General features: G+C 54.7%; 2 protein-coding genes across 7 annotated transcripts in view; one reads left to right on the top strand and one right to left on the bottom strand.

Moving 5' to 3' along the window:
- TMEM163 (transmembrane protein 163) overlaps positions 1–12,123 on the top strand; it is a 224,680-nt gene extending 212,557 nt beyond the window's left edge. The window contains exons 6-8 of the mRNA XM_072789244.1: positions 2,763–2,874; positions 9,774–9,915; positions 11,068–12,123. Coding sequence (XP_072645345.1) covers positions 2,763–2,874; positions 9,774–9,915; positions 11,068–11,128 — 315 coding nt within the window. The 3' untranslated portion in view covers positions 11,129–12,123. The remainder of the gene's footprint in view (positions 1–2,762; positions 2,875–9,773; positions 9,916–11,067) is intronic.
- A 1,021-nt stretch (positions 12,124–13,144) lies between these two features.
- The window catches only part of MGAT5 (alpha-1,6-mannosylglycoprotein 6-beta-N-acetylglucosaminyltransferase), a 339,881-nt gene continuing 331,145 nt past the window's right edge, over positions 13,145–21,880 (bottom strand). For all 6 annotated transcript variants that reach the window (XM_072789000.1, XM_072789001.1, XM_072789003.1 and 3 more), the window contains one exon: positions 13,145–19,197. In XM_072789000.1, coding sequence (XP_072645101.1) covers positions 18,999–19,197 — 199 coding nt within the window. In that variant the 3' untranslated portion in view covers positions 13,145–18,998. The remainder of the gene's footprint in view (positions 19,198–21,880) is intronic.

The raw sequence follows: 21,880 nt of genomic DNA, 5'->3' as shown, positions 1-21,880 counted from the left end.
TCTAGATGGTAGAGAATAGGGCTTTACTGCAGGGATGAGAGTTTACAGGCTGGTGGGGGCTGCAGAAGCAGCATCTGGCAGACTGTTGTCCCTGAAGTCACTAGGGCTGCCTGGAGGGGAGACGGTGGGGTGTAGGGTGAAGCAGAGCAAGGACAACCAGTACTGTGAAGGTGGACCGGAATTGCATTTGACCCTCACTGGAGCAGCCTTGATGATGTGGGTGAAGCCTTGACAAGCCACTGCGGGTCCCCTCATAGTCCTCCGTATATTTCTTTCCATTACACCATGCCTACTTTTCTCTAGATAATAGAAAAAAATTGGGGCTCGCCATTAGCACTCAGTGTGGCTGTTTGGTGGGATAGGTTAGTGCATGGATGATGTGCTTGGGCTCTTTAGCACCAATTGCTACATTTACTGCACATCGTTTGCTTACTTGGGGCTGCAGGTATCACCCTTTCCCCTGTGGAAGAGACAACTGAGATTTCAGCGCTCGGGTCTGTTTCCCCAGTAAACACTGGGGTCCAGATTTGAGCAAATGTCCACTGGTGCCTCACTGCCCTTCAGCTAAGCCCCCTCCCCATTCAGCAGTGAGCTCCCTGGGATAGCAGACCCAGGAGAGGACCGCTAAAATCACAGTGGCTCTTCTCAAGATGCATGGGGAAGGGTACCCCAGCTCTTTGGGACTTAGATGGGGTGCATACAGATTTTCACCACTTCTGGGAATTTAGGGATGAAGGCATTACCAGTAGAGAGATGGAATGGAATGAGAAAGCGAGGTGAGCAAAGCAAGAATTCAGCCTCTGAATTTGGAGTCCCAAGTGCTTGACTGTGTCTCCCCCAGCTTAGGCTTTCTGAATCCTGTCAGCAACTGGGTCTATGTCGACCCATTGCATTATATCCTTTGGGCACCGACACCCATGATTAGCCAGAGTTCCTGCACAGCGGGAGTTGTGATTTGGAGCTCCTTGGCCCCCCGCCCCCCTACCCCTCGTGGGCTCTGCTTTGTGGCCTCATGCACAGCAGGGACTTGGGATCTGCCCTAAGATGCTAGGTTTGGCATCATCCCTGTTGATAATTTGAGGAGGTAAAATAGTAATCATAATATTCGCTGAGGTAATTATTTTAAAGAACTTTAAAATTAGAAATAATTTTAGATTTATAAAAGAGTCACAAAGATGTTACAGAGAGTTCCGATACATCCTTCATCCAGCCTTCCCTGACATCTCATGGAGATAACCGGGGTGCGTTTGCCCAAACTCCAAGATTACTAGGTATTAAAGCTCCAGGCTCCATTCCAATTTTCCCAGCTTTCCCACTGAATATCTTTTTTCTCTTCCAGGATCCAGTCCAGAACACCATGTTGCATTTAGTCCTCTGTCTCCATAGTCTCCAACCTGTGACAGTTTCTTGCTTGTTCCTTGCCTTTCGTGACCTTGACACACGTGAAGAGTAGTGCTCAGGGCAGAAGTTTTGTACACTGTCTGTCAATGTGGGTTTGTTCAGTGTTTTTTCAAGATTCAGCTGTGGTTATGGATTTTTTGAGTAGAACACCAAGACCCGTTCTTTTCGTCAGGTCACATCTTATCAGGAAGCGCATGATACCATCATCACTTATTAATGGTCTTCCTAATCTTGATCACTTGTCTAAGATCACTCACCAGACCACTCCACTCAAAAGTCACTCTTTTCCCCCTTTCCATCCTCATTTGTTAGATACCAGCCCACAGTGAAGGAATTAAGCCACACCTCATGGAAGAAGGATTAGCAGAGGATCTGGGGACATATGTTAAAACCACCATTGATCAGTATTCTAGGGGAGATGCTTTGATGCCTTGCAGATATCTTGTTTCCAGGGAGGTGATTTTTCAAATGATTTCGTTCAGTTTTGAAGCCAGGAAAACAGGCCATGTCTTCCTTCTTCCCATCTTTCTGGCACTAGGCTAGTGGATTTGGGTAATAAGATGCTTAAGGAATCAGTTCTTTTGTATCTTGATGCTTTATCAGATTTCTGCTGGAAGTTGCGTTTTAATATTGGAGAGAATCTGGAGGCTGTGTCTCATGGGAGTGATGCACGGGAGCACTAAGCTGAGGAGGATGGTGGGCCCTAATGTCATAAGACAGCGGTGCTGGCTTTTGCATGTGTGACTCACTCATTTGCTTGCAAAGTTAAGGTAGAAACTTATAGGAAGTGCTAAGATAACGTCAATAGCAGACTATATTTTTAGATGCCTTTTCCCCACCTTGAAGCCTATATTTGAACGTCTAATAGCCTTGTGTGAGTTTAAGGAAAAAACATGGTTTTAAGTCGCTTTAGCCATAATTGACTGTGCGGCCGATTCAGTGGGCTCTGTGTTGAAGTGCTCGTAGTCACGTGGTGTACTTACATGTTCCCATATTCTCCAGCTGCTTTTTGAATGATTTATGAAAAACTGCACATAGCATGCCCCGTTTATAGCATTCTGACCAATTACGTTATTGATCAGTGATTGCCAAACATTTTGGCAGAGGAGTGTCAAGGGGAATCTCCAATAAGAAAAAGAAATAGTTTCCAAGGGAATGTAATCTGGTTTTGATCATCTTGTCCAATTCCCGGTGACACAGGTAACTGCCCTATGAGAATAAGCAAGATACTCCCACCTGGTGGCAGCATACCCAACTGATTATTTGTTCTGGGACCAAAGGTGATCTTGAAGGCAAGTGGTTTGCAGATCATCTATTCAAGCAGGAGGTGAACTGTTGAAATCTGGAACTTTCTCTCCTAGGATGATTTCCTGTTCAGCGTCTCCATTTTAAGTGGGATCCTTTGCAGCATCTTGGCTGTGTTGAAGTTTATGCTGGGGAAGGTTCTGACCAGCAGAGCACTCATAACAGACGGTGAGTTAAGGCCAATGTGCCTGATCCCCGGTGGCTGAGCTCACGGTGAGGGAAGATGCTTCTCAGGGCCTTGTCCTGCAGAAAAGCTCAACAATTTGGTATCTGTTCCTCACTGTCCTCCCCCTCCCCAGGCTGTTTAGTGATCCTCAGGGTTCCCATGTCAGGACAGATGTCTTGCACCCCGGGAAGATAATAAATTTCACAAATCACTTGCACTCTGACCTCTTAACAGGGGGGATTGGGGTTCCCCAGCCTGTGGTGTCTGTTAACAGTACAGAGTCCCGAGCCTGACCCCTGAAGATTCGGATTCTGCGAGTTTGAGGTGGGACCCAGGAAGCCCTGATTATACCAGCACCCCCGTCCATGCCAGGCACACGGAGATTTGATGCTGCCTCCATGGCCAATCTGAGGGGCCAGGACACAGTGTCACAGGGTCCAGGGAAGATGGGCCTTGTAGTGTCTAGCACTCCTGCGGGACCTTTTGGGCACCAGCTCTCTGGTCTTTCTCAAGTGCCACTTCGAGCAGGGCCTGCTGTTTGCTTTCGCCCCTGCAGGATGGCCCCTTCCTCCCTGGGCTGTGGAGGCCATGGGCCCATATGAAACCAAAGCTTTCTAAGCAGTAAAAGCTGCTCAAAATAGTAAAAGGATCGGTGACTGGGACTGAGCCCTCCTCTTCCCTGCTCTGCCTTCAAGCAATGCGCGGGCCCCTGTGTGGGTGCTGGGTGGCCCAGGCAGCTCCTCGACTCCCAGGGCAGGCTGGGTGAGGGCAGGGTTCGGCCCTCCCTCGTGGGGTCCCGGGTCTGCTGCGGTCAGAGCGGGATGCCGCGGCAGCGCGGGGCCGGCTGGGGTCTACGGAGTGGTAGGTGCCTGGCGCCGTGTTAGGTGCCACGATAGCTCCCGCTGCACCATCAGAACCACCTCGTTGAGGTTTCTGTCTCGTAAACCTGAATTTATAAGTCCCTTGCTTTCACCCAGAGCCAGATCAAAAGGATGTGTGGCTCCGTCCCCCGAGAAGGCCGCACGCAGGCCTGAGGCCACGGCCCGTGCCAGTCTTGGAGGCCTCTGTCACCCACCGAGACGCCGTGGCCTTCTAGGCAGTTTGCATTAAGCCGAGCCTAGTACAGGGTCCCATCGGAGCCCGGCCTGTATGGGTGCCCTCGCCTCTCGGGGGGCAGACCCAGAATCTGAGGAGGAGTGTTCATTCCCTGTGATCTCTGTGATCTGGTGTTTTTTAACCCGGGAAAGAAAAGGCCTCCTTTGGACACGGAGTCCTCCTTTACGTGGGGGTGAAGAGCTCAGGGTCGCTTGGCCGAGAGCTGATGGCTGGCCGGGCATTAGCCGGGTGTCTGGGTGTGGGCTCCCCAGCCACCCTTGAGGTCCTGCAGTGCTGCTCGGAGGGACACTGCTCTGCTGGGGCCCTGCAGGCTGAACAGAGCAGAGGCCTGGCCGGGCCGTGGCTTCCCCAGCCCTGCGTCCACGCCTCCCTCTCCGCGTCTCTTCACCTGGGACCCAAGGGCCAGGGAGGGTGGGCCCGGGGGAGGCTGCACCCATCAGCACAGCTCCCCGGGCTCACCTCTTCCAGTCCTCATTTGGGCCCCTGAGTCAGAAAATCTGAGCTGGAGAGCATCAGCATGTGTCTAGTCCCTTGACTACAGTGGAGACACAGGGGGCGCCCCCCCAGAAGCCTGGGTGTGGGCTCAGCAGTCAGGCCCACCCTCTCCCACCACGAGGGGGGCTCGGAATGAGGGTCCCCTGCCTTGCCTGGTGGTCTGTCTTCACATTCAATAGTCGACGTATTAAGTTTCTATTTAGGCTTCTGTGTCCTTCTAACCTACCATTTTATGTGGCTTATGGAGAAGACCACAAGGAGAAGTAGGTTTTTGGGGTTTTTTTTTTTTTTTTTTTTTTTTGATTAATAACGTCTGACTTTGTAATTTTCACACACAAAATCGGCTACACACAAGCAGTGTTCCCATTACAGTCCTGAACCAGAGAGAGGTCATGACAAAGGGAAGTGGATGGTTTGAGTGGAAACTGTCCCACCCACAGGCGGAAAGCGGGGTTGGGGAGCCATCCTGGGGATCATAGAGAGTCTGGGGTGTCAGAGTGGCACAAGGGGTGAGGGGCTTGGGCAGACCCTGCAGGACATCAGGTCTACAGTGGGATTCTGGATGTTCTGTTAAATATTTAATACATAAGGTGACACGAATGGTGTTTTCTAAAGAGCCCTCTAGTGGTCAAGGTGGAAGACAGAGCCCAGGGAAGGAGAGCAGGAGCAAGAGAAGTGTGGGGAGCAGAGGGCGCCGTGGGACAGTGTGAGGGCAGAGGGTGGAGGGTGGCAGGGACCTTGAGCAGGGCTCAAGGTCGAAATGTCGCAGGGGTTGATGAGAGAGCCCCTGAAAGGGCAGAGAGCACTGCTGCAAAGAGCAAAGGCAGCCGGTGACCCCTCCCCAAGCCTGTTACCCATGAGGGGCCCTTGCAGGGTGGGCCTTGCTTGCTGGGGGTGCCCGCAGGCCACAAGCAGGAACTACAGCCTCCGCCAGTTGTGTTCTCTGAGCTCCCAGTTGTACTCATCCTTCGGTGAGCAGATCCACGTGTAACTATCTCCTCTCTCTCTTGGTCCCTGCCTCCGGGAAGCGGGGGCAGGATGGGGCTCTGAAGCCAGGCCCGCCTATAATCTCAGGGGCTTTCTGAGAGGCTGGCTCCGGAAGGCACCCCGTGGCCGCCTCCCTGGGACTACCCCTCTCGTGGTCTGGCCCAGGGCTAGGGGTCAGCCCGAGGGCTCCTCTCCAACAGGGAAGCAAGCTCAGCCAACTGCTTCCCGTGCAGGGAAGGAGGGGGACAGGCCTTCTCCGTCACCTGGGGTGGTGGCCCTTCCCACGCTGAGGCTGTGTGTGAACTGGGCCAGGCTGACTCCTCCAGACCCTTTGTCCCCGGGTCGTGTCCTTACAGCCGAGGAGCAGACCTTCAGAGAAAGGGGGGTGACGGGCTGATTCCAGATGCTCCCGCTCCGTGCCATGGTGTGTGGTTGATCTCGTCCCATTCGGTGTTGGGGTTTTGAATATTCAGGCAACGTGAGGCTTTTGCTGTCAGCCCCAGGCCCACGTCGGCTTTGGGTTAGCAGGTAGGTTGCTTCTGCACAGCAAGCTCATGGTGCCGTCAGACAGGGGAGGACTGTGGAGAGGTCCTGGGGGAAGTTCTGACGGGGAGCCAGCTGCTGGGCTCTAGAGCCGCCTGCGGCCTGCGTGAGTGGGGAGCAGGAGGGGGGGTTCTGGGCCCACTCTCTGCATTCCCTCAAGTTCTGGAACCCCAAGAGCCTGTGATGGTTTTCAAGCACATGAAAATTTTTAATCAGAACGTTCTTTCTGGGTAAAATGTGCTTGATTTTACAGGCCCCCCCCCACCCCCCCCACAGTCATTACAGTCAGAGCGGTGGAGCCTCTGATCAGGATGGCCTGTGATGTTCCCTTGCGTTCTCACACTGACAATAGCATCTACTCTTTCCGACAGCTCTGGTTTTAACCGGCGGATGGGGACCAGCTGTGAGCCTGGGTGGGCGGGCACAGCACCCAGAAGTGAGTGGCGGGTAGGGCTCTGTTTGCCCTCGACCCCCTCTGCTGTGGGTTCAGAGGGGGGTCTGGGGGGCATTGCTGTGAGCGCGGGGTTCATGCGGAAAGGCTGGCTGGGAAGGCTCTAAATTCTGAAGGATGTGGCACAGCAGGTCCAGAAGGGCCCCCTTGGCCCTGGGTGCTTGGCCCATGTTCCTGTGCACGCTTACGAGAGGTCAAGCTGACCTGGGTCAGGCTCTGTCACACGCAAAGGTGAGTAGAGCCCAAGTGGTGAGCTAGCTGCTGGCCGGGCTGGGGCTGGCAGAGCCGGGTGACTTGGTGGGGCTGAGTGGACACCTAGTGGCTGCTGGAGGGGACGCTCACCTGCTCTCTGCATCCTCCCTGAGCTCACGGGCTTCCCTGAGGGCTCCAGCCGCCCCCCATAAAGACGAGCGGGGAGCAAATGGTGGCAGTGGCCGGCTCCTTGTCTTCCCCTTGTTTCTACTCACCCTGAAATAAAATTCCCCCAACGTGGAGAAGGCCCAAGACGTACACTAGCCCAGGTGGCCTGTGACAGAGGAATGGACGCTGCCGGTGCTCTTGGTGGCCTTCTGGGAAAAGCTGTGTGCAGAGCCCCCCGCCCCCCAAGAGGACTATTTTGATTCTGTGTGTTAAAAAAGACAGGAAGACTCCAGGGACGGCCAGAATGCCAGCTCCTCAGCCCGGGAGAAGGGCAACCGGGTCCTGATGGATCAGAGGACAGGAGGGAAACCGGCCGCCCCCCTTGGCAGGGAGCTGTGGGTGCAGAGCTGAGGATGGACTGCGGAGGACGAGGCCATGGGCTGGGCAGAGAGGGAGGAAGTGCAGGGAGCTCCGTGAGCCGGGGCTGGGACGGACTCAGTGGCACAGAGCGGCCCCTGCGGTGACGAGCGGCTGCAGGTGGCCCAGGATGCTCTCGGTACGTGGGTTTGGAAGGGTCGGCTGCGGGGGCCACGTGCGGCGCGGAGACCGCGAGGATGCGGAGTTCCCCCGCCGTCCCGAGCTCGGGGAGCGTGCCGAAGCCGCGCAGTCAGGCTCGCAGGCGCCGCTGGGGCGAGGGGGGCCGGCCTGTCCTCGCCTCCACGGTTACAGGTGGAGATGTGGGGGGAGCCAAGGCGGCCGCTCAGGGCCCCCCCAGCGAGCTCCCAGCCAGGCTGGACAGCCATCAGGGGAGGCCTCGGGCTGAGGGGCGGAGGTGCGCGCTGTGGGTGGCCGCAGGGATGGCCCAGCTGCGGCGCAGGTGCAGGCCACACCTGGAAAAGCCCTCGTAGCTGCTGGCTCCCCAGGAGTCCGGCCTCCCTCTCCCAGGATGTGGCCCCCGGGTGGGCGGAACGCGGAGCTGTTGGCCTTTCCCAGGCTCCACCACCTTTATTCAGGGGAAGCTGGGTTGGAAGCCACTGGCTTGAACCTCGACAGACCGCAGAAGGGAGTGGGGACGTTGACCCTCCAGGGAGCCACAGGCTGCGCCCTGCAGTTGAGGCCTGAGCCTCCCCTGGGCTCTGAACCTGCCCCTCAGAGGTGGTGCCTCCAAGGGCCTCGCCACAGGCCCCGCCTGGGCTGGGAGGCCCTTTCTCTCGGGTCCCATCAGCCTGGCTCCTGCTCATAGGAGCTCTCGGACACAGCTGAGGCCATGTTCTAGGCCCTCCTTCCCTCCATCTATTAATTCATTAATTAATGCGGTAATCACCCGAGCCCCCTGAGACGTGCCAGCCACTGTTCTGGGGCTTGGAATACAGCGAGAGGGACAAAACCCCTGTCCTTAAGCTGGTGCTTCTAGTGGGAGAAGAAAGAGATGTTTGTAAAAAGAAAAATAGTAAAAACACCATGTTAGGAAGTGAGGCTCCCTGGAGACCAACCAACAGCAAGAATGAGAAGGTAGGAGGGTGAGCACGCGTAGGAGGAATCACTTCGGGGCTCTGAGGGTTCAAGCCGGGAAGGAGGCAGCGTGGGAGCCCGGGGAAGGGCTGTGCGGGCTGCGGGGGGTGGGGGCAGGAGGGGCTGCTCCTGTTGGTCTCGAAGTTTGGATGTTCCTCAGACTTGGGCAGCTTTCCTAGGGGAGGTCTTTAGCTGCTGTGTAGGGCGGGCGGGAGATGTGGGCAGGGGGGAAGCAGGGAGGGTTCTCAGGCCGTCGCAGGGGTGCAGTCAAGGGGCAGGTGCGCTGGGGTTGGGTGCTGAGCTGGGGAGGGCACAGCGGGTAAGCACTACTTGCCAGACTGGTGAGATCTGGGGTGTGAGAGATGTCAAGGGTGGGCTCTTAGCTTTTTGGCCTCGGCAGCTGGGTGGATGGTGGCAGCGTTTACAGAGAAGGTAGTGAGAGGGTGAGGTGTTCGGGGGCAGAAATTAAGATTTTGTTCGCTTTGAATATGTTCAGTTTGAGATGCTTATGAGCGGGTCCGCAGCTCAGCAGAAAGGTGGGGCCGAAGGGCGACTTCGGTGTGGGGAGGGCGGAGGGGTTCCCACCATTGCACAGGCCCCCCCACCCCCCGGGGAGAGAGGAAGGATCCAGCAGCGGGGACTGGGAAGGGGTGGCTGGAGGGGAGAGGCGCCAGCCAGCCATGCGAAGAGGGGCCCCGGTTATGAACCCGGGCGGGTGGCAACATGCCCACTGGTGACCTCAGGGCGGGGGAGCCGGGCTGCATGGGGGACACGGCTCTTCCGAGAGTTGTGAGGGGCTGCAGAGGTGTGTGTGCGTGGGTGGGGGTGTGGGTGCCGTGGGTCCAGGAAGGAGACTGAGGAGGTGGAGGGGCGGCTTCTCCCAGGGCGAAGCTTCAGGAGCAGGAGTCCAGGCACAGGGATGAAGGGGGGGCGGGGGGGCGCTCCCCAAGGGCACGGCATCGCCTGCAGCCGGAGCGCGGGACGACGGTGTCGGCGGAGCCCACGGGAGGCTGCACCCCAGTCCAGAGCAATGGGGTGTACCCCGGCCTCGCCCCCGTGCTGACGCTGCTCTTCACCTAGACCCTGCCCTCGGGGAGCCCCGGCTCCGCCCCGTGGCCCCGCATCAGCATCCCTTAGCTCCAGCCCCGTTCCGGTGGCCTTTTCTGCAGCCTTGTCACAAATTCTAGGCTTGGCGTGTCCTTTCCTGGAGTGGAAACCCTCAGCCGGCGGGGCCCGGCGGACCGTCCATCACTGCGCTCCACCTGTTGAAGTCGCCCAGGGTGTGACTGTCCTGTGCGGACACTGGCCTGGACCCTGCAGATTCAGCAGGGGGGGAAGCCCGGGTCGTGGGGGCACACCTGGCCTTTGGGTCGCCTCGCTGGTGGCCAAGAAAGTCCTCCTGGCCCTGCCGTCAGCCTCTCTCTGCCGTTTCTCCAGGCTTTAACTCCCTCGTGGGTGGCGTGATGGGCTTCTCCATTCTTCTGAGTGCGGAGGTGTTCAAGCATAACGCGGCGGTCTGGTACCTGGACGGCAGCATAGGTGTGCTGATCGGCCTCACCATATTTGCCTACGGGGTCAAGTAAGTTCTCCTTTTGTCTCTGCTTCCCCAGGGGCCGGGAATGCTCGGTTGGCCACTCCTGACAGTCACACCTTGCACCTGGAACCTTTCTGAGCCCGGGTGAGGTCAGGTGACTAGAAAAGCCCCCAGCAGGGGCCCGGTATTATTGTGGCGGGCAGTGTTTTACTTTTGTCTGCCTTTTTTTAATTTTAGGATTTTATTTATTTATTCATGAGAGACACAAAGAGAGGGGCAGAGACATAGGTAGAGGGAGCAATAGGTTCCCTGCGGGGAGCCTGATGCGGGACTCGATCCCAGGACCCCGAGATCACGACCTGAGCCAGAGGCAGATGCTCAACCCCTGGCCATCTAGGTGCCCCAAGGCACTGGGTTTTTAACTGTTAAAGGGCTTCCTGTGTTCCATGAGGACAGCTATAATAAGAGGGATGGACAGTAAGGGTTGGCCAGCATGAGGAGACATTAGAACCCTCAGACGTTGCTGGTGGGATGTACAATGGGACGGCACCTTTGGAAATAGCCGAGTAGCTCCTCAGCATGTTAAATGTTGGAGTCCCCACTTGACCCAGCACTGTCACTCCTGGCTACCTGTCTACTCCGGAGAAGTGAAAATACAAATTCACGTACTGACTTGCACATGAACGATCACAGCGAAATTACCGATGGTAGGCAAAAAGCAGACACAACCCAAGTGTCTGTTAACCGATGAATGGATAAACATAGTAGAGCCACAGAGTAGAATATTCCTCAGTCCCTACCAAGAATGAAGCATTGCTCCATGCTACAACGTGGATGAGCCTCAAAAACAGGTACCAAGTGCAGCCAGGCACAAAAGGCCACCTGTTACATGATTCCACATGGAGGAAATATCCAGAATAGCCCAAAAAGTAGATCAGTGGGCCTCAGGGGAAGATGGGGAATGTCTGCAGGTGGGATTGGGGTTTCTTTTTGGGGTGATGGAAATGTTCTGGAATTAGACGGTGGTTATGGTTTGTACAACCTGTGAATTCAGGGAGTTGTTCACTCTAAAAGGTTGAGTTTTATGGCACATGAATTACAGTTTTCAAAGAGCCTTCTGTTTACTTCCCCCAGTGCTCAAGCCCCTGGGCCACAGGGGGTCCATGTTGGGGTGACCTCTGTGCTTCCGTTTTGCAGACTCCTCATCGACATGGTGCCCAGGGTGAGGCAGACCCGCCACTACGAGATGTTTGAGTGACAGTGGCCAGCGGGGCCAGAGCCCGCTGCTCTGTGTCCGCAGAAGACCGTCAGGACGACGAGGTTTCCACACAGGCAGATGGTGCCAATATTTCACTGAACATCCAGTTTCTTTTTTGGAAAGTTTGTGTTCATGGGAACAAGGTCTGCCCGGCAGGTCAGTCTGCGCTGTTCCCCTTTGCTCCACTGCCCCCCGTCAACCATTGTTAGGACAACGCGCACGGGAGCGGGGACAGGTCTCCCCACCTCCAGCAAGAACTGACCTTTTCTATTTTCTGGAGTAAAAAAAAAAAGATTCTTGTGGGTAGGGTAAGATCTCTGCTTGGCAGAAAGTTCCCCTGTGGTGCTCTCAGCCTGAAACGGATAGCAACCGAGCCGACCCACCTCCGCGGGACTCCCCGTGGCCCCCCGGCCACCTCCAGGTCCAGAGTCTCTTATCTCCTGGCAGATTTTAAGGGAAGACCATACCTTTCGTCCCTCACCCCTTTACATACCCAGATCCATCAGTCCACATCACTTTCTAATTTCTACCAAGGTACTTCATTAGTTTCATACTGTTTTACTAATCCTGAATCTAAACAGATTTGTTCAAAAGGAGACCATTCTATTTTTAAAGTACTTAGTGATACTCGTATGAGCTTTGCATGGTTGAACTAAGCACATGACCCTTTCTTGTACATTCAGAACCTGAACATACATGTAAAAACAGGATCCATTTTTGAGAGATGTGAAACTACAGTTTATTTGTAATAAATAATTATATAATCTATCCATATATGCATATATCTATATGCTGTGTTAAGTGGTAATGGTACATTACAGTCTGTTAGAGATGGCTTGCCCCTCCAGGAACAAGATGTTCTCTGTTCATGTAACGTTAGGTGTAGATTCCGTACAAATGTTCCCCCGTCACACAACATTCTGTACCTCCGGCACTGCTGCCTGTCCAGGTGACAGTGTCTGACCAATAAAGACCTTTACCTGTTTTGTATGGTACGGGGAGGTTATCTTGGAGCGTTGTGGTCACTGTGCCGGGCAGGTTTTCTGTTGCCATGGAAGGGGTCCCTCCCTGGTGCCTGGGGGTGGTGAGTGGGGAGACCCCGAAGGACCGTCCTGATGGGCGCTGCAGGCCCTGTGAGGGGCAGGGGCTGCACATTCATTTGGTGGTGCTTGGGACTGCGGGATGATGCTCCCTGGGCCTTGCCCCCTGCCCCCCGCCCCCCTTGCCTCTGCTCCCAGGGGCCTGTCTCTGGCTAGCTGAGGGGAGGTGGTTCGTTCTGAGGGGTCACTAACCTTGATTCAATCCGACACCTCCTGCGTGGCTTCCTCCAACAGCATTTTGAAGAGTGTTCCAAGGGATACGGATACGTCACATGGAAGAAAGGGTTGGTTGACTATATGAGCAGGTCTGGGAAATGCAAGATTCAATAGATTTCTTTCCTCACGGTGTCTAGCATACAGTACAGAAGCTTAGGGAGGGGAAGCTAATGGTGTAGTGCCCTCCCAAATTTAAGCACTCGAGTTTTCTCTGGCACTTTTAGGGACTTGTGTCCCACAGATGCATGATGGGAACTGCGGGGTGTCTGCATTCCAGGCAGGCAGTAGCTGCGAGTTCTGGCCTCATGGAGGCTGGCCATGGCCCTCCAGCATTACCTCAGACAAGCCTTTGGTGTGGGCATGGATGTGACTGTCCTTTCTGGGGCATCTCCTACCCCCCCAAAAAAGCCCACTTACTTACCCCAATCCACTTTCCAATTCCATTCCCTTGTAGGTGACTGCAGGACAGGGGAAGTGCTCTGAAATTAGCATGGGTGGGTGCCACATAAGGGAATGAATCCATGATCCTAAAACCTTTCTCGCCCCACTCCTTAAACGTACCTTCTCATCAGCATTTCCCGCGGGGCGTTGGCACATGGATGCCATGTCGTCGGTGGACGCCAGCATTGGGGGATGCAGCTGGGTTTGTGCCGCAGGTGACCCCACACCCAACCCAGACCCCCCCAAAAACCACTGCCACTTGTCACACAACAAAAGTTTATTGAAAAATAAAGTTCTCCCTAGTTTTCTCTACAACACTGGCAAACAAAGCAGTGTTCTCTATGCAGGTACAGTACATTTGGACAGCGACACCTTATTTGCAGGATCCTGCACTACTTAACCCCAGAAGTGAACAGTAGAAAATGGTTGGACCAGGAGCTGTTTGAAGACACACACGCAAACGGCCGTTAGCTTAAGGACATCAAGGCTGTGACAGCAACTACAGTAGAAAGGATGTCACCATCTCCTTTGGCATCGATAGTTCTGCTCTTGTCCTGTTAATACGTGGGCATGACAGTGAGCCAAAGCCTGCTCCATCTTGGCTCCGGCGGAGGTGGCGGACTGCGCGGAGTTGCTGTCCTGCTGTTCCAGCAAGGCTTTCAGGGCCTGTGCCACTGGCCACTGTCTGAGCTCGCACTACTGCCTCCGCCCCCCCGGTCACCCCCCCGCCCCAGGAGCACACAGCCGCCCTCTGCTGCGCCTCACCAGCAGCCCGGGGGGGGGGTGGGGGTGGTCCTAAGGTGCCACAGAATCTGGGGTGAGAGGGAATGATGCTCTGAAGAAGGTGAATTCCAACCTTACATCCACAAACACACAAGACTGCGGATTCGGCTAAAGAATCCGAAGGAACTTAGGAAGAACCCGGACTCCAGCACACTCCTCCATATGCCCAACTGCAGCCCATCCAGAATAGTGCCAAGTTAGGAGATAAAACTCTACAACAGGGAAGAAAGAGGCTAAAACCCCAAGAAAACAAAAAGCAAATAGTATTTCGGTGATTTGAGGAAACCTCACTGAACCATGAGCAGCCTCCTGGGAGTGGTTCTGAAGACACTGCACCCCTTGCCCCCCCACTGCTCCATCTGGGTGGTGGGATAGCCTTGGGGTCCCCAGCTAGCCGAGCTGGCCTGGGGGAGGGGTGGGTCTTCTCAAGGAATGGGTTCAAAACAAACACGTGACTGCTGACCAGCCCAGGGTCTGATCCCTGTGGGTTGGACTGTGGAGGGGCTGCCCCGCCAGCAGGGACCAGCAAAGGGACTTACTGGGGAATGAGAAAGTCACCTGGTCAAGCCTTTCTCCTCAAAACGCAGAAAGTCTTATTTCATTTCAGAGGAATATAGATAATTTTGATGTGAGGGGTACAGTCTGTCAGAGAACTTAATTTCTAGCTCAGAAAGTCCTACAAAGAAGAACCCTAGAATGGTCCAGAAGACATCAGTGGGGCGAGGTCAAGCACGTGGGTCACCCTTTTCATCTCCCGTTCACAAATTCTTACAGCCTAGTTTCATCAGGCCTATTTGCAAATCAGTGCATTCAGGGATACAGTAACATTTCAACCAGCAGGATGGGCATGGGACTTGGACATCCTAAATCAGAAATTCCTACAACACTCCATCAACTTGGAATAGCATTTTCATATAGGTATTACTTAGTTCTTTATTTCTCAAATTTTATGAAACGCTAATAATAACAATATTTAACATTTACGAGGGTTTACTATGTGCCAGACACGGCTAAACACTGAATCCTCACAGAAACCCTAGGTGCTAAGAAAGCTAGGGTAAGGGTTTTTTTTTTTTTTTTTTTTTGCACCCAAGACTATACAGCTAATTTGGCCTTTAGCTATAAAAACATGTTTCCAGTTTTTGTTGAAGCCAACGAGCATGAAAGAACTCATCCTCAGCTTTAGCAAATTCCCACCTCCCTAAAGAAATCTGAATCTACATCCGTCCATCCATCTTTTCACAGGGAGGGGCTCTGCAGCCCTACAGGGATGGGATGGATAGGATTAGAATGAAGCCAATGTGGAAATTATAATATTTTAAAATAAATACAGTAATCCAGGCTTGGGATAGGAACATAACCGAGCCTGTCGTTAAAAAAAAAAATTTTTTTTAAATCAAGGATTTGGGGGGGGGGGCATTGGTGAGGGTAGTACTGTCCCAAAGATATACACAATCTAGGTCAACCACCTTGGAGAATTGGGGTGGCCTACCTTGGTCTGGTCTCAAAAGCACAAACCCACCTATACACAGCATATGGTTTTATCACCTCTACTGAACCCTGTGTTCCCTAAGGAAACAACAGGGGTGCATATGCTTCCCCCTTATGATAATCAGATCGAGTTTTGGGGTCAATGCTACTAATGAACTCAGTGGAGACAGTTCTCTTCCAGTGCAACCTCTCAGATGGCACTGGTCTTTTGTCCCAACCACATGTCACCAAGTACCTGGGTTGCAGGGAGCCCAGGCCTGTTGGCACACGGGCAACCAGCAGTCCTCAGATCCAAAAATGTGGAGCAGCCTGGGAGGGCATGGGGGGGCCGGAGGAAGCCAGCCCTTCTCTTGGGGGTTCTCATGGCCTCACGGGGGTGAGGGAGCACATATGCTGTGGCCCAGGGCCTGGAGGGCACTTCTGGTGCCCAGCCAGAGCATCTATGGTGACACAAAGATATGTCCTATCTTCAAACGGGAGGAGTCTATGATCTTCCTTAAATGGTTCCCACCTTCTAAAAACCGACCCCAAAGAAAAGTGAAAAGGCACGTCAGAGAGACAATAAATACCAAAGAAACACTATTTCAAAACATAGAGAAAACACAAAAAAAGCAAACTAAAGCAGTGACAAAAAAACAAAAAAAACAAAACAAAACCAATCCCGGCAAAAACGCAAAAAAGTGTCTCCATTTGTACATGTGCAAATCAAATTATATACACGAAATAAAGGAGGTTTTTACTGGCATTAGAAGAAGTGTGCTTCCCCTTTCAGGAGTTTTTACTTCTCAAAGCGTTTACGTTTCAAAGGAAAGCTTTCTCTCTTTTAATAAATTAGATAAATTTCTCTCATGTTTAAGAATTTAGGGTCACAGTGGGGGTAAATAAGCCAAATTTTACTTGAGAAAAAAAAAAAACAACTTACAGACAAGGCAAGGTATGCTTAGGACACAGGAAGACACTGATCCTGACTCGGGAGTTCTGTCCCTGTGGAAATCATCAATTAAAAACTGGTTTAGGATTCTGTTCAGATTGGCAGCAGCAAAACCACCAAGGCTCCCGGATCCTACTGAGAGGCACCGTCCTCTCCCGGGGGCAGCCAGGAACTGTGCCCCCTCCACCCCGGGCAGATGGAGGCTCCCTCCCCAATTCCCTCTTGGGGGCCACTGACCAGATTTGGGCCAAGGTTGTGGTGGTCTGGGAGCCGCTATACGTTCGGTGTCGCCGCCTAATGCCCCAGACACCTGGAGTGTGCGTCTGCCCCGGGAGCAGCAGCTCTATGTGCAGAACTCGGGGTCCTCCTGGCCACTACTGGACTGGGGGGGGGAGGCACAGGGATCCTCAAGTGCAGGAAAGTGTTCTGTTGGGCTGCTAGACCTGAGTCCTGACTAGAGGAGAGAATGGGGAGGGTGGAGAGGCCCTGAGCTCAGCAAACAGGCCAGTCACCAACAATCCCTGCAGCTTCTGGAACACCAGGCAGACACAGCATCTTTCTGGGAACGCTGCTTTGCAGCTTCCTTGCTCTGAGTCCCTGTGCTTACTGAAACAGCTCTGCAAAATGGGTTCATCTGGTCCTGTTAGAGTGATCGCGCGTCAGCCTGCCGGCTCCCCCTGCTGGCCCAGTGCCTGCATGACATCCTCACCTCTGGAAGCTTCCAGAAGAGCCCAGGAGAGGGCAGCACTGACCCAGGAACTGCAGCCCTGGGAGCTCAAGGGAATTCCCACCACCTAGGGTGAAACCAGGAGACTCATTTCATAAGGAAAAGCTGTTCCTAACGACACGGAAGGCGGTTGTTTCTCCTACAGCAGGAATTACCCTTGCAAAACTCTCTCTCTCTCACACACACACACACACACCCCTTATCACCGAGATTCCCTTTGGACTTACGCCCTTGCTGCTGGGCCCAGGCAGAGGGTGCTCTCAGCTAGTTCCTGAGGGGCCCCTGCTCATGCTCTCCCCGCACACGTGCTCAGGTCAGGGGTCACCTGAGGGGTGGAGGAGACCCCGGCCGCTCCGCCTCACTCCCTTCACTCTCTGGGATTAGGGGTGAAATTCAGACCCACTGAGAGTCTAAGAAAAACCCAGGCTGGCTGTGCACTTGATAACTACTTCTGCACTGGGGGGCGGGGGGGCGAGAGGCAGGCACACCCTAACTTCCCACGCCTAAGGGCTCCACACGCCCTGTGGTCCTCAAGAGGCAGGATTCCCGACGTAGCTCACTTCCCGAAGGCCCGCCCGGCCAGGGGCCCTGCCCAACTGTCCTGGCAGACCGAGGCCGGGCTGGCCGTCCAGGACGGCAGGCGGGGTGCTGGGAAGCGCGGGGTGACCCGTGCTTGCCTCGGTGACCAAGGCGCTCCACGCCACCTGCGTGCGACGCTCCGCAAGAGGGAGAAGCGGGCTCGCGGTCACCAGCATGGAGATGCCAGGGGCTTCAAGGGAAACACACACACCAGCCAGAGCACGGACGCGCTGCTAGCACGGGGCTAGCGGGGGACCCCACGGCCCGGCTGGGCCAACCTGCCAGCTCAGAATGTCCCCCTCAGAGTATTCGTGCCTTGGGTAAGAGCCAGCATCAGACTCCAATTCTGTGCAAGACACACACGCACCCCCACAGGTGACAGGCCAGGACCGCACACCGTCCTGGCCTGTTCCTGCTCCCCCTGCCAACGTCAGGTCCGCTGAGAGCCTCATTCCCGGGACTCTGGTGACATCAGACATTAGAAGGAACAGAACACCAAGCCCACCGGTCTGGCGCGCAGCTCTGGTGGCGACACTGGTTCTCAGGGGCCAGCTTCATGCCTGTCCACACCCCAGCTCGGATAACCCTCCTCAAGGGTAAGCAAGCATGATGTGTAGTCCCGGGTTTCTACGTCCCTCCTTCCCGGGCCATCTGAGGGAGGGCGGATTTGCCACCAACCAGCCAATGTCAGTCACCCAATCCTGCGTTTCTTTGCTAAAGGGATCCTCATCAGAAATCAGGGCCAAGGGGTGTGTGTGTGTGTGTGTGTGTGTGTGTGTGTGTGTGTGTGTTTGAGGGCGGGGGAGGGGGGAGAGAATGAGATGGGAAGAGGAGGGGGAGGGTTGAGGAAAGGAGCTCTCACTGCAAAGCAGCCCCATCTTTGGTCCCCGGCTGGGCTCTCAGGATAACACAGGACTGTCCTCCCGAGCCCAGGAGCTACCTGTCCCCTAGCTGCCAGCTGTCAAGCACACACAACATTTGCTTTTGCTCTGCCACCGACTACTTGGAGGAGCTAGGTCCCCACAGCTGCCCTCAAGCGAGCCACCGGCCCCACAGTGCATCCTGTCTCCCTCCTGCTTCCTTCTGGAAGCAGACAGGAGTCATAATACAGTGAAGGTGGACAGTAAACAGTGGGAAATCAGAGAAACAAGACGTGTGATCAATCCCTCCTTGCCCTCCCCTCTTCCCCCTCCCTCCCTCCCAAATAAATAAGTTAATGGGGTTTAGGAATGTTCCCGTATAAAGTTCTTTCCGACCAGCTCCAATTCCTCCTCTGGTTCTGTTTTAAATGAATCTTGATACTCTCATTCTACCTCGGAGCAGCTGCATCGACACAGTCTCTTCGAGAAATAAAAATGAAGTTGTGCCAGGGAGAAGCCAGGCACCCGGCCTGACATCTGCTCATTCCGTTCTTGGCGGGGGGAGCTCGGCTGTGGGGCTCTCCCACCGCAGAAGGAGCGACACCACGTCGAAACCTCCCACCGTACAGTTCAGGCTCTGGCCAGAGTCCCTGAATGACACGTCGGGCCCCCTGGCGCTGCCCCAGTGGGGTTGGAGCCACTGTCCCCCCCGCAGAGTGAGTGTGAGGCCGAGCCACGGCCGCTATAGACAGTCTTTACAGAGAGCCACCTGGCCCTTGATGAAGTCCCGGCAGGGGCAGATCCTCTGGTGCCTGGGGTGGGCGCCCGCGCAGCTGAACAGCAGGAGGTCACCTTGAAACACACAGTGTTTGTTCTTGGGGTCGAAGGACGGCACCAGGATGTCCTTGGCCAGCTCCGAGCTTTGGCAGACCACCTCGTACCTGAAGAGGGAGAGAAAGGCATGAGGACTGGAGGTGCAGGGACTAGCTTGGTCACCGGCTCCCCCAGCCCACCTCCGGAGGTATGGGGAGCACGGACAGTTCACCTGCCCTCAAAAGGAACCAGTAGCCACCCTATGACATAGTGATTCCCCACTTCCAGGAGTCCAGGCTCGAGAAAGGGGTGTGTGTGTGTGAATGTGTTCGAGGCTGCTCCCAGAAACACTGTCCATAATGGAGGAAAAAAATGGCAATAACCCGAATTCTCACCAAGTGGGGAAGGGCTGAATAATTTGTAGCACATCTGCGCTTTTCGGAGGTCTGTGTGGCCCTTGAGAAAGCAGGAGGTAGAGATGCAAGAAGCACCTCGGAGAGCTCTTTGAGGGAGGCAGGCAAGTAACACAACGAGATGTAGAGTGGCTCAGCCTGTGTGTGTGCGCCCCGAAACAGGAGAGGGCTGCACCCTAAAGCCTTCACAAGGGTTACTCCAGGGGAGTGAGAACTGGGACAAAGGCGTACATTTATTTAAATGTTTTAAAAAATGTTTAATGTTTTTATTGATGGTTTAAAGATTTATGTGACATGGCCTCAGTCTCCCACTGGAAAGCCATCAGTGGTCTCCGGGGCCGGGGGCGGGGGGTCCCGGGCATCAGTCCACTGCGCCTCCGCAGTCCCTTGGTCCAGGGCAGTAGGCTCCCTCCCACCCCTTCCGGAGAGCTAAGTGCCTGAGGCTTGTGGACAGACAGCAGGACTCCTAATCCAAGCCCTGACTGCAGACCCGCGCTGCTACTCCTCTGTCATCCTCCCCCCACAGCTGAAAGGTCTGTGGGCTGCAGAGCCATGTGGCTGTGCTTCCTCAGGCTGGGGCCACCGCCTGTGCCGGCCTGTTAGCTCCAAGAAGAGCCGCGTACCCTCTCCTCTGGCCTGGGGTACACTGGTCCCACCCACCCTGTGGCCCCGAGAGCAAGGAGGCCTCATCAGGTGTCTGGCATGCTATCCCAATGCCAGAGAAGAGAAGAAGCGGGGGTGGGGGGGGTGGGGGGAAGGTCCATCCAGCCCTGAGTTTGAATCCTGACTTCATCTCTATGAGCCAGGAGACCCTGGACAAACGAGCGAGCCTCTCTCTGGTTCAGTTTCCTCTTCTGTGGAGTGGGGGGCAAATCATCCTGAACCCCTGCGGGAGCTGCAGAAATTAAATCAGTGCTTATAGAGCACTTGGCAGAGCGCAGCTCTGGGTAGGTATGCAATCAGCGGTAACTCTTACCCTTACTGCACATCGTCATTGTCACCATGGTCACCCAGCCCTGGATGCGCTCTGCGACCTCCCTCCCTTGCCCCATGCTGTGAATTTATGCACATGCCAAGCATCTCCATTTTGCTTTGTACACTTAAATCTCGATTCTTGCTGACAGGGTGGGGATCCAGATGGGGCACTCTAGGTTTCCTGCTGCCTCTGGAAAGCCTCCAAACGCTGGGTGGAAAGCACCATATTCCCTGTTACCCCTGCCCCCTCTCGTCTTCCTCCAGCCAACGAACTGCCTGGCCCACGCCTGCCCTTGCCAACACGAATTGGACAGTTCCCAGCACATCAGGGCTTCTAGTGAGTTCCCTGAGCCTGCCTGCCTGGCTCTTCATGCTCAGAGGGCAGCACCCACTTTTAGGGTGCTCCTGTAGTCACCAGCGAGCTCCCTCAAAGCCGTGACACCTCTGGTCTTGGTGTAGCAGCTGGAAGATGTAGGCACCCAGACGGATAAGGTCACAGACCATGAAAACAAGGACAGGAAGTGGGGATTTATGGATTTCTCTAAAAAAAAAAAAAAAAAAAAGAGAGAGATTTGGGCTACCAGGTCCTTCACAGGATACCCCCACTGGCCTACTCACAGAAAGGGTTCTCCAGAATTCATCTGTGCCTTCCAGGTTTCTATACGGAACACAGCTTTAGAATAAAGGTGATGCTTAGGTTATTTCCTTATTTAGGTGAATTCTAGGACTTGCTCTGTCTTAACTCCAGCCACCTGCCGAGTACACGGCTACCCAGGGGTGTGGGAATCTCTACAACTCTCAGACCCACGGCAGGGGTATAACTGTCAGGAGCCATGAGGAAAGCCTCCTGCCCCTGGTGACCCAGCTGGCACCAGGCACGTGTTCCCAGGATGTGAGGTCACGTGTACAAAGCCTGCGAACACATCTCCACGGAGGCCGCAGCAGAAGCAGCCTGGTGGGGAATGATGTCCAAAGACCACCACGAAGTGCTCAAGTAGCACTGTTCCCCAGAACTATACGTGACCTGTCACAGGGCAGCTCCCTGACGGTTCGGTCAACGTGGGGCTCTGGGCATATATGGCTCCAGACCCTTCTGGATGCCGTCCAACCGCCTGGCCCCCAGGGAGCTCCCCCTTTCATTAGTGTGCAGGTCCCTGTTTCACAGCCCTGGGCAGTGAGGAAGAGCACTGCGCTGTCCTTGCTGAATTAGGGGGCAAAAGTCAGGGGGTTGAGCTGATTTTCCCCAATTGCTGGAGTGCATCTGGGAACCAGCCTCCATGCACCAGCAGTCCTCACGCCCCACCGGGGGAGCCCTTGCCTTCTCAGAGCATGCGTATTGTTGCGTCTGCTTCCCTGTTCTGTGATGTCTGTGTCTCTTTCACACACACACACACACACTCCGCCACACATACTCTCACTCCCA

This window comes from Canis lupus, chromosome 20 (genome assembly GCF_048164855.1).
Source record: "Canis lupus baileyi chromosome 20, mCanLup2.hap1, whole genome shotgun sequence".
Classification (NCBI taxonomy): domain Eukaryota; kingdom Metazoa; phylum Chordata; class Mammalia; order Carnivora; family Canidae; genus Canis; species Canis lupus.
Note: the sequence above shows the minus strand (reverse complement) of the source record. Positions and strands in the feature narration are given on the sequence as shown.